The sequence below is a fragment of the Colossoma macropomum genome, unplaced genomic scaffold (assembly GCF_904425465.1).
Source record: "Colossoma macropomum unplaced genomic scaffold, Colossoma_macropomum, whole genome shotgun sequence".
Lineage (NCBI taxonomy): Eukaryota > Metazoa > Chordata > Actinopteri > Characiformes > Serrasalmidae > Colossoma > Colossoma macropomum.
Genome location: NW_023495179.1, coordinates 335886 through 350699, shown reverse-complemented (window position 1 = coordinate 350699; position 14814 = coordinate 335886). Strand labels below are relative to the sequence as shown.

The 14814-nt window shown below is 39.1% G+C and overlaps 1 protein-coding gene across 1 annotated transcript; it reads right to left on the bottom strand.

Annotated features, from left to right (window-relative positions):
- Positions 1 to 3950: 3950 nt before the first annotated feature.
- On the bottom strand, positions 3951 to 12845 carry LOC118801104. Its single transcript, XM_036561274.1, has 3 exons — positions 11578 to 12845; positions 6548 to 7282; positions 3951 to 4626 (listed from the first exon to the last, which is right to left on the bottom strand). Exons 1-3 carry the CDS (start codon positions 11965 to 11967, stop codon positions 4081 to 4083), a joined length of 1671 nt encoding a protein of 556 aa, XP_036417167.1. The 5' UTR covers positions 11968 to 12845; the 3' UTR covers positions 3951 to 4080.
- Positions 12846 to 14814: the final 1969 nt, after the last annotated feature.

The following is a 14814-nucleotide window of genomic DNA, read 5'->3' as shown; positions in this document are numbered from 1 at the left end:
TTTAAGTTTTTATCTACACTGCAGTCCATCTACAGTAACACAGTATGATAATTACACTAGTGTATTATACGTTTGTCATTTACTGAATTGCCATATTAGCTTATTTGTTGTGTTTCAGCTTAAATTTTGTCATACAGGTTCATTTGGATCATATGCATCTAAACCAAAACATTTTCTAATACTGGATATAAAATCATTCTACAAGTTCTTTGAAAGATTTCTCTTATTGTTTGGGTACCATAACGTGCACAGACTCTGTGATGTGAACTCAAATTCAAAACAGGAGAGTTTTTTTATTATTTAAAAGTTTATTTGTTTGTGTAAAAAGGAACAGTTCTCATTAAGAATGGCACTTGTGATTTGAAGACCAACATAAACCATCATTGAGAAAAAAAATCCATCTACTGTTTGTTTTACATAATTATTTTGTATGGTTTTAGTTTAAAATCTAATAAACAGGTACACGTTTTAACAACCGTCAATTTTCTTCATTTATTTAAATAAAGTTGCATTTTTTGACAGAATATTCAATGAAAAGCAAATTCCCACGTTTACATAGACTGAGACTGAAACACAAACATTCTAGAAACTCAACAGTGTGGAAGTGCAAACGTTGCTTTGATTCATCATCAAGTAAGGCACAGAAGTATCAAGACAAAAATAATAATAAAAAGGAATAGCACTAACAATCTTCCTTCACCTGAGAAATAAAGATTTAAAAACTATTTAAAAAATGAATTTAAAAAATAAAAAACATTTTCTAAATTTTGGTATAATTAAATGGCTAAACTGTAAACGTTCAGAGTGGTTTGGTGTGAAATGCCCTGTTCTAGAGAAACTTAGAGTCAGAAATGGTCACAGTGGTGGTGACAGGAACCAGGGGCACTATTAAATTCTTAAGTCTGAGATCATATCTGCTTTGTTGTCATGGCAACTATAGTTAAGACTGAAGTTAGGACAGAAGCCATTAGAGAACAACAGTTCTGAAGTCTATAATCTTATTTCCAGATTAGAAAACGGTTTTACAGAAACATCCTAAGGTGCCAAAATATCCTAAATATTGTCTTAACTTTAAGATGAACTCCAGAGCATCTTAACTTCTGTTTAACCGTCTGGTTCTGTTGTTTTATGCAGTGACCTGCAGTTTAGTTCACTATAACCAGCATAATGACGCCACATTTTTCTACACTGAAAACGGAGCTTTGACTTATGTGGGGTTTTTTCAAAGCCCCGGACGCTGCAGACTCGATCTCCACCGCCCCTCTGATTACCTTCGTGTGTTAATGTTGATGATGAAATATTACAGTGATGGTGGTGAATAATGAGGAGGCGGAGCTGAACGTGTGTCTGTTTATCAGGAGGAGTAACGTTAGCGCGCTCAGCTAAAGCGTTTGGGAAATGAAGACTGAAACTGTGGAGCGGCGACGCTCTGATAAACAGCTGGGGGCGCTCTCACAGTATTCACAACTTATCGCGCTTTAATTTGACCTTGTTTACCTCAGTAACGGTAGCTAACGTTAGCTGTCTGACTAACTTGATTACATGTTTACGTTTCAGCTGTGCGTGTATGATCGGTTGCTAGGTAACAGACAGGTCAGTTGATTGTCGACTTCAATTGAGTAAGTTAAGTTTTCTTAACTTAAGACAAGAAAAGATGCTGTAAGATAAGATTGTTAAGATCAGATTTACTTCTGTAATACGAATTTGTGAAAAATCCTATCTTGACCTGTCGGATCTTAATTTAAGACAAAAAGATAAGACTTTTCTGTAATATGGTCAGAAATTCGGATTGCAGAAACAAATTTACCTTAATTTAAGAATCTTATCTTACAGCATCTTATCTGAAGTTAGGAAATCCTAACTTACTCGATCGAAGTCGACAATCAACTGTCGTGTCTGTTACCTAGCAACCGACCATACGTGCACAGCTGAAATGTAAACACGTAATCAAGTTAGTTAGCCAGACAGCTAACGTTAGCTACCGTTACTGATGTAAAAAAGATCAAATAAAACTAAAGCGCGATAAACTGAAAGTTAAGAATATTATGGCGCTTGGTGCTGCTTATCAGAGTCGCCCCTCCACAGTTTCAGTCTCCATTTCCCAAACGCTTTAGCTGAGCGCGCTAACGCTACTCCTTAACTGAAGTTACCATGAAAACAAAGCAGATCTCAGACTTAAGTATTTTCTGTAACATGGCCCCAGACGTCCACCTCTACAGGCTCCCTCACAATAAAGTTATTTTCCATCATCAACATTCCATATAAACTCAGAAGACTCGTGTAGGTTCACTGGTGGTTTTTGATAGTAAATAAAGTGTCTATATTTGTGTTGTAGTCATGGCGACCCCTGGTTCCTATCACCACCACTGTAAAGACATCTGAACCATTTCACACCAAACCACTCTGAATCTCTCTGTTTACACTCAACAATGCAGAAATAAAAAACAATAATAATAAAATCAGTGGAGTTCCCCTTCAGCTGTGGCTAACAACACATTATGGATCAGTAGTTCTTTTTCAATAGACAGTATTATTCTAGAACTGTAAAAACAAGCCATTAGCAGTCTGAGAGTAGGGTGGTGCAGGTGTTGGCCAATGAATTTTCCGGCCTAAAAAGGTCCCAGGCCCAGTTTCCCAAAAGCATCTTATTAAGATCGTCTCATCTGATAGAGAGAGAGAGTGCTCAGTGTGATGCTCGCTCTACCATTTCAGAATCGTCTTTGTGCTGAGATGCTCATAACATTCTAGTATCGCTGAAGCAGCTAATCGAAACCCCGGTGTGATTGTTTTTGCTGTAAATTTGACCTTCCTGATTCCAATGTGGATAAACTAACATTATCAAGAACCATGTTTACAAGCACTCATAGCACCACAGCACCTGATCCCAGTAGTTCTCATTTTTAAAGTATTAATTTGGAGAAAATCCCCCTTAAATGTAGTCGATGAGACAGGAACGGCATCACTGTTTGGTGTCTGGAGTTTGCTTCTTCAGTTTTAGCATTGCAGCTACAAGGCTAATATAGTTAGGAAGTGATGGAAGGTTATGTAAACGAATTAGCATGATGCTAACTGCATGCTTAAATCACAACATTAGCTCAAACTGTTTGAAGACGTTCAATAATCTCTAATAGACTTGATGATTTTCTATAAAGATGGACTGAAGTACGACAGGGAGGTGGCTGCTGGTTTTTAGCTTCAGGATGGACCAGTGTTCACTTTGAAGTCACAGAGAACACTGTCTAAACGTTAAAAATGCTTGTATGATATTAAAAGTGAGTGTAATTAAACATCCAGCAAAATTTCTATGAAAAAAGGAATGAGATCAGACCTGTCTGAGAATGATCTGGGCGTGGTCTAATATTCTAACGAGTGCATGTGATTGCCAGCTGGTTATCTGGACAAATGGACCAACGGACCAACAAAAACACGGATAACAGACAAAAGAGCTTGCTTGTTAGCTCAGTTATGCTAGCTAGGTTAGCTTTTGCTTGGTGGTTAGCTTTCACTCTAACCCTACGTTCACACCGGCAGCGACTTTTCGCCTCTTGTCGCCCAAATTGTGCTATTCATCAATGATATAATGTTAATGTTAAAAAGAAGGTTCTTCAGGGGTTCTTCAGTAAAGACAATGGCTCTGTATAGAGAATGAATACTCAAAGAACCCTTTGCATCAGATTGATGGAGAATGTGCTGTGGATGGACCGTTGTGAAAAAAGGGTTCTTCTATTGTTACGATATCAAACCTCTAACAACAGAAGAACCCTTTTTGGTGCCATGTAGAGCCATAAAGCACATTCTCCATCAATCTGAAGAACACTTTAACGATGCAAAGCACCTTTTAATCATGCAAAGGGTTCTCTGAATGTTCAGGGTTCTATATACAACCATTTTCTTCACTAAAGAACATGTACATTAACCTCATAGCTCCAGCGCTAAAACGAAAGCAGACTTTAGCAAACATGTCTTGGCTGATCGACTAACTTTGGTGCAAGTTGGGAAAAAACGGTACGTTTTTTGGCCGAACTATCGCTTTAATGAACGTAAGCAGGTGTTGTGCAGGAGTGCAGCCGTCGCAGAGTCTCAGAGCACGACGAAGGTTTGTACCAGGTCGTCCTCAGGCTGCTGCGTTGGGCTCCTGTGGAGCTGCAGGCTGGAGCCTTCGCTGCAGTTCTGATCGTGGCCTGCAGGGGCCGCCAGTGCGGCGCTACATCCCCTCAGACAGTTTGGGATGTAGAAGGAGTGCGGAGGCTCTTTAATGGGGTCGCTCGGCTGGAGCTCAGCAGCAGAACCCGAGCAGCTTCCGCAGCCGGTGATGCTACACACGGGCTGCTGGGACGGCCGGCACAAAACCGGCGGGCTGTTCTCCTCGGGATGGCGCAGGGGGGAGACTGGGATAAACTCTGTGCACCCCGGGCACTGCTGGGCCTGCGCCGTCTCCTCTATGGGGTATTTTAGAGGCTCGTCGGCGCTGAACTCCTTCATCTGCAGTTTACACATCCTCTCCGTCAGCTCCGACACCAGACCGTCGTCTGGCGAGGCCTCCGAGCTGAAGCCTGGACTCTGTAGCACTTTACCTACACGAAGCACAAAGGGCTGCTTTTCCTCTGCGGTCCGAGGCTCTGTGGGCTAAACAGAAAGACAGACATCAGTACTACAGTAAAAAATAAGATTTAAATCTATATCTAAACTCAAATGACTCAGATTCCATGCTTTCATTGATTTTCTGAGTGTAAATAAGTCACACATCCTCTACAGAGACACACTTCTGCACATTTTAATACACAGTTACTGTTTATTTACTGAATTCAACACATTTTATATTTTATTTTTTCCCAATACGTTACATCAGCAAATAAACAGAAGTTGTGCTTTAAAATGTGCAGAAAAATGCCATATTTAAGTGTTTAAGATGTGTTTACTAACCAGGGGTGTATGACAATATCACATATTTATTGTGTTTTTTATTAATTCCTGGTTTTTACTTACGTTTTAATCACAACTTTTATTAGTTTTTGTTGCTTATTTTACTTTTCACCATTACTGTATTTTTATTTAATTGTACTATTTTTGCTGTTTCATGCTGTGATTTTATTTTTATATCATTTTTGTCTTTTAATTTTCTGTGAAGCACTTTAAGCTGCATTATATGTAAGTCAAGGCGCAACACAAATAAATATAACTATTATAAATTTATAGAAATCCATGAAATCTACTAACAGGGGAATGACACAAAATTAAAGACTTGCATGTGTATATGAATTCATAACCATGTCATGCAACAACTTGGTAAGGATGTTCTGGTACCTTCGGGCAGCAGGAGAGCTTTGCTCTCATGCTTCTCAAGTAGTGAAGCCACAAATCGCCACAAATTCTCTAAACGTCTTTCGTTCTTAACTTTTTATCTATGTTAATACTAACACATTAATACTAGGGCTCGACTGAAATGAAGATTTTGTAGTCAATACTTAAACCGATTGTAAGCAGCTAAAATTTCTGATAATCAATACTACTGGTTGTTATAATTATGTGTATATTAATATGTTAGAATTCAGTGAAATGAATGAAAATAACACCTTTATAACAAGAATAAAAAAGATGTGAATCCATGGCTGTATAGGGCTTCTGTAAATTAGCTCTTATTTATCTTATATATATATATATATATATATATATATATATATACACATTTATATATATATACACACATATATGTGTGTGTGTGTGTGTAAAACACATCCATATCTATCTTTAAGAATGACGATAACAAAACTTTTGTAACAAAAATTTTCTTTATGACAATAACCAAGTAAAAGAAGATAAATAAGAGCTCATTTACAGAAGCCCTATACAGCCATGGATTCACATCTTTTTTATTTTATTTTTGTTATAAAGGTGTTATTTTCATTCATTTCACTGAATTCTAATATATTAATATACACATAATTATATCAACCAATAGTATTGATTATCAGAAATTTTACCTGCTTACAATCGGTATAAGTATTGACTACAAAATCTTCATTTCAGTCGAGCCCTAGTATTAATGTGTTAGTATTAACATAGATAAAAAGTTAAGAACGAAAGACGTTTAGAGAATTAGTGGCGATTTGTGGCTTCACTACTTGAGAAGCATGAAAGCAAAGCTCTCCTGCTGCCCGAAGGTACCGGAACATCCTTACCAAGTTGTTGCATGACATGGTTATGAATTCACTGCCTGATGACTGAGACACTGTTTTAGATAGTTTTGAGAACTTAAACTCCATTCATGGTGGAGGGATACATAATATGCAGGGCGTTATGAGGCAAAATAGTCCCCAGAGAAAACTGATTATTTCAGATCTTCCACTATTTTTCCATCATCAACATTCCATATAAACTCAGAAGACTCGTGTAGGTTCACTGGTGGTTTTGATAGTAAATGAAATGTCTATATTTGTGTTGTAGTCATGCCGACCCCTGGTTCCTATCACCACCACTGTAAAGACACCTGAACCATTTCACACCAAACCACTCTGAATCACTCTGCTTACATCTCTCTCAGTCCTACCTCTAGTTGCTCTGGGATTTGTAGTTTTCTGTGAGCGGCGGTAGATTCTGTGTGCAAAGCGATGGACTGTGGGCCGCTCAGGTCAGTATCTACTGCGTGAAGATGAGCTGATGTAGCTTCTCTGCACCCAAGGCGGTCTTTACTCTTTGGAGACGGGGCTGATTTTTGAGATTTCCTGAAAATGGGCTTCAGGCGGAATGCCAAGTCTGGGTAATTCTCCTGCATCTCCAGAATGGACCGGTCTTCACTCATGAAGGACCTGGAGGACCTTCCCTCTTCAGTATCTGTGTTCTTCTGGACATCCAGGTTTGAAGGTTTGAGGCTTTGAAGGCATTCAAGGTCCTCTGCTGGCACTGGACTCGACTTAGGGCCAGAGTGAAGCGGCCTGTCGTCCTCCAGAACCTCCTCCTTCACATAACTGGCTTCACTCTCACGTTGTTCCTCAGCGACATTCCCAGAACCGCCCGGAACATTAAGAGAAGCAGCTTTTTTGTGGACGATTTCCAAACATTCAGCGTGAGACTTCTGACCCATGGCCTCCAGAAGATGCTCACATTCTAACCTGGCGAGAAAAAGCTCAAAGCCCATTCTTTTAGCCACGTCTGGATCAGCATCGTCCGCCAGCACGTACTCGGTGTCCGTCTCCAGGCGGTAGCCGATACTCTGGAGGATGCTCTGGATGGTTTGCTTTGGGAGTCCAGGTTCAATGTAGTAGACAAAGTGACCTGTGAATTTCTAAAACGAACACAAGAACATCTGGATAAATCACTAACAGGGGGAGCCGAGGGGTCCTGGACCCCCTATTTGAGCAAAAGGACCACTAATAAGAAACAAAGAACTGAACAACTGTTGGTTCACAGTAGGGGTGGGCAATCTGACGATATTTTATCACTATCATGACCATTTCTGTTATCGTGATACACAATGCGCATGTCTGAGCACATCGTGGTTAGAGAACACGGAACAACTGCATGTTTATTACAAAGAGAGCCTAATTAGTCCTGTTTATCTGGATTTAGTGCAGCGCGGTGAGTAAAATGTTATAATCATTGTATTTATACTTTTTTATCACATCTTCAAATGTGATACTATCAGGAAGACAAAATATCATGATACATATTGTCTATTGTGAACATTTGGTTAATTATTGGATATTTTGTCCACCACTCATTCAGAGCACTGCGAATCAATGAGTGTGATTACATGCACTCAATAATCCGATCATAATCTGATTTCTGCTGTTACCTGATTATTCAAATGGCTGTGTAAGCAACACTCTGATTTCTTAGATTGGAGTAAGGTCTAGAAATCCGATTAAGAAATCAGATAAAGAGGCTGGATTTCAGCTCAGTAATCAGATTTCTCAGTGCATGTGAACTCTTACTCTGATTTCTTTCGGATTTCTCAGTCTGAGCATGTGCGGAAACAGATGCCGGTACCGGAAATAAGCGAGCAGAAACCAAATACACGCTTGACGAAATGAAGGATTTACATATTCTTCACCTTCTACATCACGTCTTCTTCTGTGAGTTTATTGGCTGGTTGTAAAGCAGAAATCTGATGGTTCTTGGCACCATGAAAGCGTTCCTCAAACTGATGGAGAATGTGCTGTAGACAGTTCTGTATGGAACCTTTTTGAACAGGGCTCTCTATAGCACTAAAAAGGGTTCTTCTGTTGGTACAACGTCAAGCTGGTTACAATAGAAGAACTTTATTTGGTGCTGTTCAAAAAGAATCCATATAGAACCATCTAGAACCCTTTCATGGTGCCAAGAATCATTTAAGCATGCCAAGGGTTCTTTGAGTGTTTATGGTTCTACATAGAGCCATTTTCTCTACTAAAGAACCCCTGAAGAACCATCTTTGTAAGTGTGTACAACCTTATATTGGTATAATGACAATAAAGTTGAACTGAATTTAATATTTTGCTATTGTACTTTGTGATTATAAATAATAATAAAAAAAAATATATATATATATATATATATATACTTTTACCCTGTTCTTCAGTGGTCAGGACCCCCATGGACCCTCACAGAGCAGGTACTATTTGGGTGCTGGATCATTCTCAGCACTGCAGTAACACTGACGTGGTGGTGGTGTGTTAGTGTGTGTTGTGCTGGTCTGAGTGGATCAGACACAGCAGTGCTGCTGGAGTTTTTAAACACCTCAGTGTCACTGCTGGACTGAGAATAGTCCACCAACCAAAAATATCCAGCCAACAGCGTCCTGTGGGCAGCGTCCTGTGACCACTGATGAAGGTCTAGAAGATGACCAACACAGACTGTGCAGCAGCAGATGAGCTATTGTCTCTGACTTTACATCTACAAGGTGGACTGACAGGGTAGGAGTGTCTAATAGAGTGGACAGTGAGTGGACACAGTGTTTAAAAACTCCAGCAGCACTGCTGTGTCTGATCCACTCAGACCAGCGCAACACACACTAACACACCACCACCACGTCAGTGTTACTGCAGTGCTGAGAATGATCCACCACCCAAATAGTACCTGCTCTGTGAGGGTCCATGGGGGTCCTGACCACTGAGAACAGGGTAAAAGGGGGCTAACAAAGTATCAGAGAAACAGATGGACTACAGTCTGTAACTGTAGAACTACAAAGTGCACCTATATAGTAAGTGGAGCTGATAAAATGGACAATGAGCGTAGAAACAAGGAGGTGGTCAGAATGTTACGCCTGATCGGTGTACATATATATTTACATATATGTATATGTGTGTGTGTTAAACTAATTGGCCCATTATTATGAAAAAAAACATTGATAACCATCAAAGACTTGAAAAATGATTCAGCAAAAACAATAATAATCCAAATACGTATCAAAGTCAGACGCTCCACCAAACCATTAGCATTAGCATTAGCAGTGTTTACACAACACGTGTGACCTATTTCAGATCAGCACTGGGGAACAAAAACACGCTTAGTTTCACTTCTTTGAAGATATGCAGGCCGAAACTACAGCCTGGAAGCAGCTCTGACATCACACGAGTTTTATAATTACACACGATGGATTATAATTAACGAGTTAATGACTGTTAATCAGTCTTACTGCAGATCTAATCAGACCCAACTCCTTCCTCCATCAGAGGCTCCTGAAGGTTCATCAGACCAATCAGGTTTTCCATGAGGAGAGCAAAAAGAGCTAAACCTGCTCAGTGTAAAAGCCTGTTATCAACACAGAGTGTGAAGAGGACTTTTATTATAAAATACGCTACAGTAAGAGCACAACACTGCAACACCACAACATTCTGGGAAATTTAACTAATAAACAATATTAATTAGCTCCTGCATTAATCTAGAAATTATTTTCAAGAATATTCTGGAAAACGTTGTTTGGTTGGACTAGTTGTCAAAAAATGTGTTATTAATCTGTGGCCTAAATAAAATAACTTGTGTCTCTAAAATATTAATTTGTGGCCTCACTATAGTAACTTGTGGCCTGATTATACATTATTTCATGGCATCATAATTCATGGCCCGATTGTATATTAATTTGTGGCCTCATTATATTCATTTGTGGCCGCAGTATAGAACTTGTAGCTTCAATATTGTAATTTGTGGCTTCAATTTATTAATCTGTGGACCCAATATAGTAACTTGTGGCCTCATTATATTCATTTGTGCCCTCAATAGCCTGTATTAATTTGTGCCCTGAGTATATTAATTTGTTGCCTCAATATATTAATTTGTGGTCTCAATATATTAATTTGTGGTCTCAATATATTAATTTGTGCCTTCAATATATTAAATTGTGCCCTCAATGTGTTAATTGTGGCCTCAATGTATTAATTTGTGCCCTTAATATATTAATTTGTGGCCTCAATGTATTAATTTGTGGTCTCAGTATATTAATTTGTGGTCTCAGTATATTAATTTGTGGTCTCTGTATATTAATTTGTGGTCTCAATTTAGTAATTTGTGGCCTCAATATATTAATTTGTGCCCTCAGAATATTACATTGTGCCCTCAATGTATTAACTTGTGGCCTCAGTATATTAATTTGTGGTCTCGTTATATTAATTTGTGGCCTCTATAGACTGTATCAATTTGTGCCCTCAATGTATTAACTTGTGGCCTCAGTATAATAATTTGTGGTCTCATTATATTAATTTGTGGCCTGTATAGACTGTATCAATTTGTGGCCTCATATATATTCATTTGTGGCCTCAATATGTTAATTTGTGCCCTCAATATATTAATTTGTGCCCTCAATGTATTAATTTGTGGTCTCAGTATATTAATTTGTGGTCTCAATTTATTAATTTGTGACCTGAATATATTTATTTGTGCCCTCAATATATTACATTGTGCCCTCAATGTATTAACTTGTGGCCTCAGTATATTAATTTGTGGCCTCAATATATTAATTTGTGCCCTCAGTGTATTATATTGTGCCCTCAATGTATTAACTTGTGGCCTCAGTATATTAATTTGTGGCCTCTATAGACTGTATCAATTTGTGGCCTCAATATATTAATTTGTGCCCTCAATGTATCAACTTGTGGCCTCAGTATAGTAATTTGTGGTCTCATTATATCAATTTGTGGACTCATTATATTAATTTGTGGCCTCAATATGTTAATTTGTGCCCTCAATATATTAATTTGTGCCCTCAATGTATTAATTTGTGGTCTCAATTTATTAATTTGTGACCTGAATATATTTATTTGTGCCCTCAATATATTAATTTGTGCCCTCAATATATTACATTGTGGCCTCAGTATATTACTTTGTGGCCTCAATATCTTAATTCGTGGCCTCAGTATATTACTTTGTAGCCACTCCACGAACTGGAAAATAAACAAATGTCGCCTCAGACGCTCCGTTCTTTCTATTGCTTTGGCTCAGTTTAACATCAAAGCTGAGGTGACGGGTCGGTCTTTACTCCCCATGTTCTGACTGATTTCCTCACTCTGGTCCTCAGAGGCCACATGGAGATCACGGAGGTGTCGAAAAGCAGACAGACAGGCTGACAGTAATGTAGGAAGTGTATCTGCCCCCGACTCAGCTCACCTTCAGCGTCCGGATCTCCTTCTTCCACGGAAACAGGAACAGGTTGACGCAGAGCATTTCCAGAAGCTCGGTGGCCTTCATGAGGAGCGAGATGCTCTGCTGGCAGTGAGGAGCCCCGTACTGGAGGCATTGGGTCACGGTGTGGTAAAAGGGCAGCAGGCAGAAGCTGCTCTCTGCCCCCTCTCTCAGTAGTACCCCCCGAGCTCCTGCCACCACCTGCCTGTCCGCACAGACCCCCCACCTGCCCGCAGTCCGCACCTGCGAGCCGCAGGAGTTCACATAGGAGTCCAGAACGTCCTTCAGAGAGGCCGGAGCCTGGTCTGCCGCTCCGCTGGCCATGATGAGGAGGTCAGAGGGAGCTGAAGGCTTCAGAACAGGAACCGAAAGCATGCAGATGCGCAGGTAGGGCTGGGCCAGCCATGCGGAAGAGCTCAGACACCGAGACACATCAGCGGAGCAGACGGGCAGCTGGAGCGGTCAAACAGCATCTGCTCCTCAGAGCAACTCCTCTAAACGCTGTTTATTCCAGCTACAGCCTAGAACAGCAGCCTGGAGGAGCCGTGTTGTGTTTCCTGTGTCGATTGAACATCCTTCAGATAAGAACAGCGACATCTAAAGGAGAGCATTCAGCTCGTTTCTCTCTGACTTGCACTGGCAGCTCATAGCCACCAGATGGCGCACCGAGCCTGAGCATTAATGGTAATGCGCAGAACTACGACGCCTGCTGGCTGCGTTTAGGCGCTACATTAATTTCCCTTCAGCTCTTCTGAGATGTAAACGGTCATTCGGAGTGATTTGCTGGGAACTGGTTCAGTGGTGGTGACAGTAAACAGGGGTCGCCATGACTTTTACGCTTAATAAAACACCTTTTATGGCGGAGGGATACATGCAGAGCTTGGGGAGGCAAAATAGTCCCCAAAGAAATTTAAATAGTTCCCAAAGAAAACTTATTATGTCAGCTTTTCCACGATTTTCCATCATCAACATTCCATATAAACTCAGAAGACTCGTGTAGGTTCACTGGTGCTTATTAGTCAGTAGATTTGGAACAATTTCGGTGTGAAATATAACTGAAAACGGGGACCTTGTAGTTCCACCCACTGGCCACTTTATTAGAAACACCTACCTTGTGCTTCCACTCACTGGCCACTTTATTAGAAACACCTACCTTGTGCTTCTACTAACTGGCCACTTTATTAGAAACACCTACATTATATTGGACTAATACAGCCATCTTTAAAACAAAAAGTTATTAAAATTGTTGAAGTATCTATGTAATACAAGGTTTCTGTGTAGTTATGTATACCTGCTAGCAATTTCTCATGTATATGTACACTGTTATACGTATCATTTTTTGTGTGCATATTATGTTGTGTAAAAAAAAGTGCATTACCTCTGTTATGGCTTTCTGCGCCCCCATGTGGCTATGCAGTGGTATTGCATTGGCAGCTGGGAATAATCAGGGTAATATAATACTACTACTACTACTACTACTAATAATAATCATAATACTAATAATAATAATAATAATAATAATAACAGAAACTATATACTCTTTATACTATATACTTACTGATGGTGCTTTATTTGCTTTATTTCTTCAAATATAGATGCTAAAACCGTTAATGCCAACGCCTGAACTTGTATTTATTTATTTTTGTAAAAAAATATATTATAAAAAAAAACGAAATTAATAAACCACATGGCTAAAAATGTATCACTTCTAATTATCATGTTAATCCTTTGATTTTCTATAATTATTATTGATTATTATTTGATTGAAAGAACGACAATTTCATAAAATCACAATATCTTCTCAAAACTATCCTAAAACAGTGTCTCAGTCATCAGGCAGTGAATTCATAACCATTTCATGTAGGAACTTTCTGTGAGGGAGCTTTTAGAGGTGGACGTCTGGTTCCTATCACCACCACTGTGAACAGTTCTGACTCTGTAAGTTTATCTAGAACAGAGCGTTTCACACCAAACCACTCTGAACGACTCTGTTTACATCTTAACTGTTTAATTATGTAGGGATTTTTGAAAATTGGTGGTGTCAACTCTATTAAAGTAGATGGATATACTTAATTATAAAATCTACTTTTAAATAATTTCATATTAAAGCAGAGAACAAAGAAATACGGCAGTGAAGTGTTTAATAAGTCTCATATCTTTATTTTTAAGAATATACGGTAGGAAAGGAACAGAAGCTCTAATACAAAAACATACAGTGGTGAAATTCAGACCGTGCAGCACAGCAGAGACAGAAACAGCACAAAAACAGTTCAAAACAGGCTTTAAACCCACAATGCAACAAACAGGAGAGTAAATAAACTGAACTGATCAGGGTGACGTCTATAAAAGAGCACAATTAACATTAATCTGACCATTTTGCGGTGCTACAGTCGTGCGGTAACAGCAGACGTTACAACAGTTTGAGTATTTTGGTGTATCAGGACTAAACGCAGCAGCTTCATTACTCTCTAGTGGAGTTACAGCATATAAAGAGTGAGTTTAAAGGGCCCATAACACAGAAAAAACTAAGTTACCTCATTTTATCAAATAAAAGTTTGATGTTGCATGTAAACACTAATAAAAACATCAAAACTTTAGTCTATACCGTTTATATTAGTAAACTAAACCGCAAAAACAGCCTGTTTTGAGTTTATTGTTTTTGTGATGTCACAAAAAACAACGTATTTCATATGTATCCACCTTTTCAGCCTATAGCTGTTTAGCTCTGCCCACTCATACTAAAGTTATAAAGAGCGTTTTAGCCCAGAGGGAGGCACAACACAAGGTGGCCAATCAAAACAGAGCTAATTTACATATGTCAGTCTTAAAGGCACAGTAACCAAAACAGCCTTGTTGAATTCTGAGGGATATGCAGGATTGGAAAATGAATTACGACTGTTTTTGGTACATAAAGCTGCACAAACAGGACATCACATAAATAAATATTATATATTACAAGACAAATGTGCGATATGGGCCCTTTAACTGTGGCAGTTTTGTATCTGAATGTGTACACGGGAGAATGAACAGGTGAAGTGATACAGATTCTCTGGAAATATCTTCAAGTAATAAAGCTACATCAGAACTTCAGCTAGGATTTGTTCTCTTGTCTATGTAGTGAGAAGAAAGTGTTCCTAATGATTAAAAACTGCTGAATGTAACACTTTTTAATAGAAGTTATTTTAAATAAATAACGATGTCTCATTACTGATCCGCCTCTGA

Coding starts and splice junctions, on each gene's coding strand:
- LOC118801104 (XM_036561274.1), bottom strand. CDS start 11,967: ATGCTTTCGGTTCCTGTTCTGAAGCCTTCAGCTCCCTCTGACCTCCTC. Junction 7,283..11,577: donor AGGAGATCCGGACGCTGAAG/GTGAGCTGAGTC, acceptor TGTTCGTTTTAG/AAATTCACAGGTCACTTTGT. Junction 4,627..6,547: donor AAATCCCAGAGCAACTAGAG/GTAGGACTGAGA, acceptor CTTTCTGTTTAG/CCCACAGAGCCTCGGACCGC.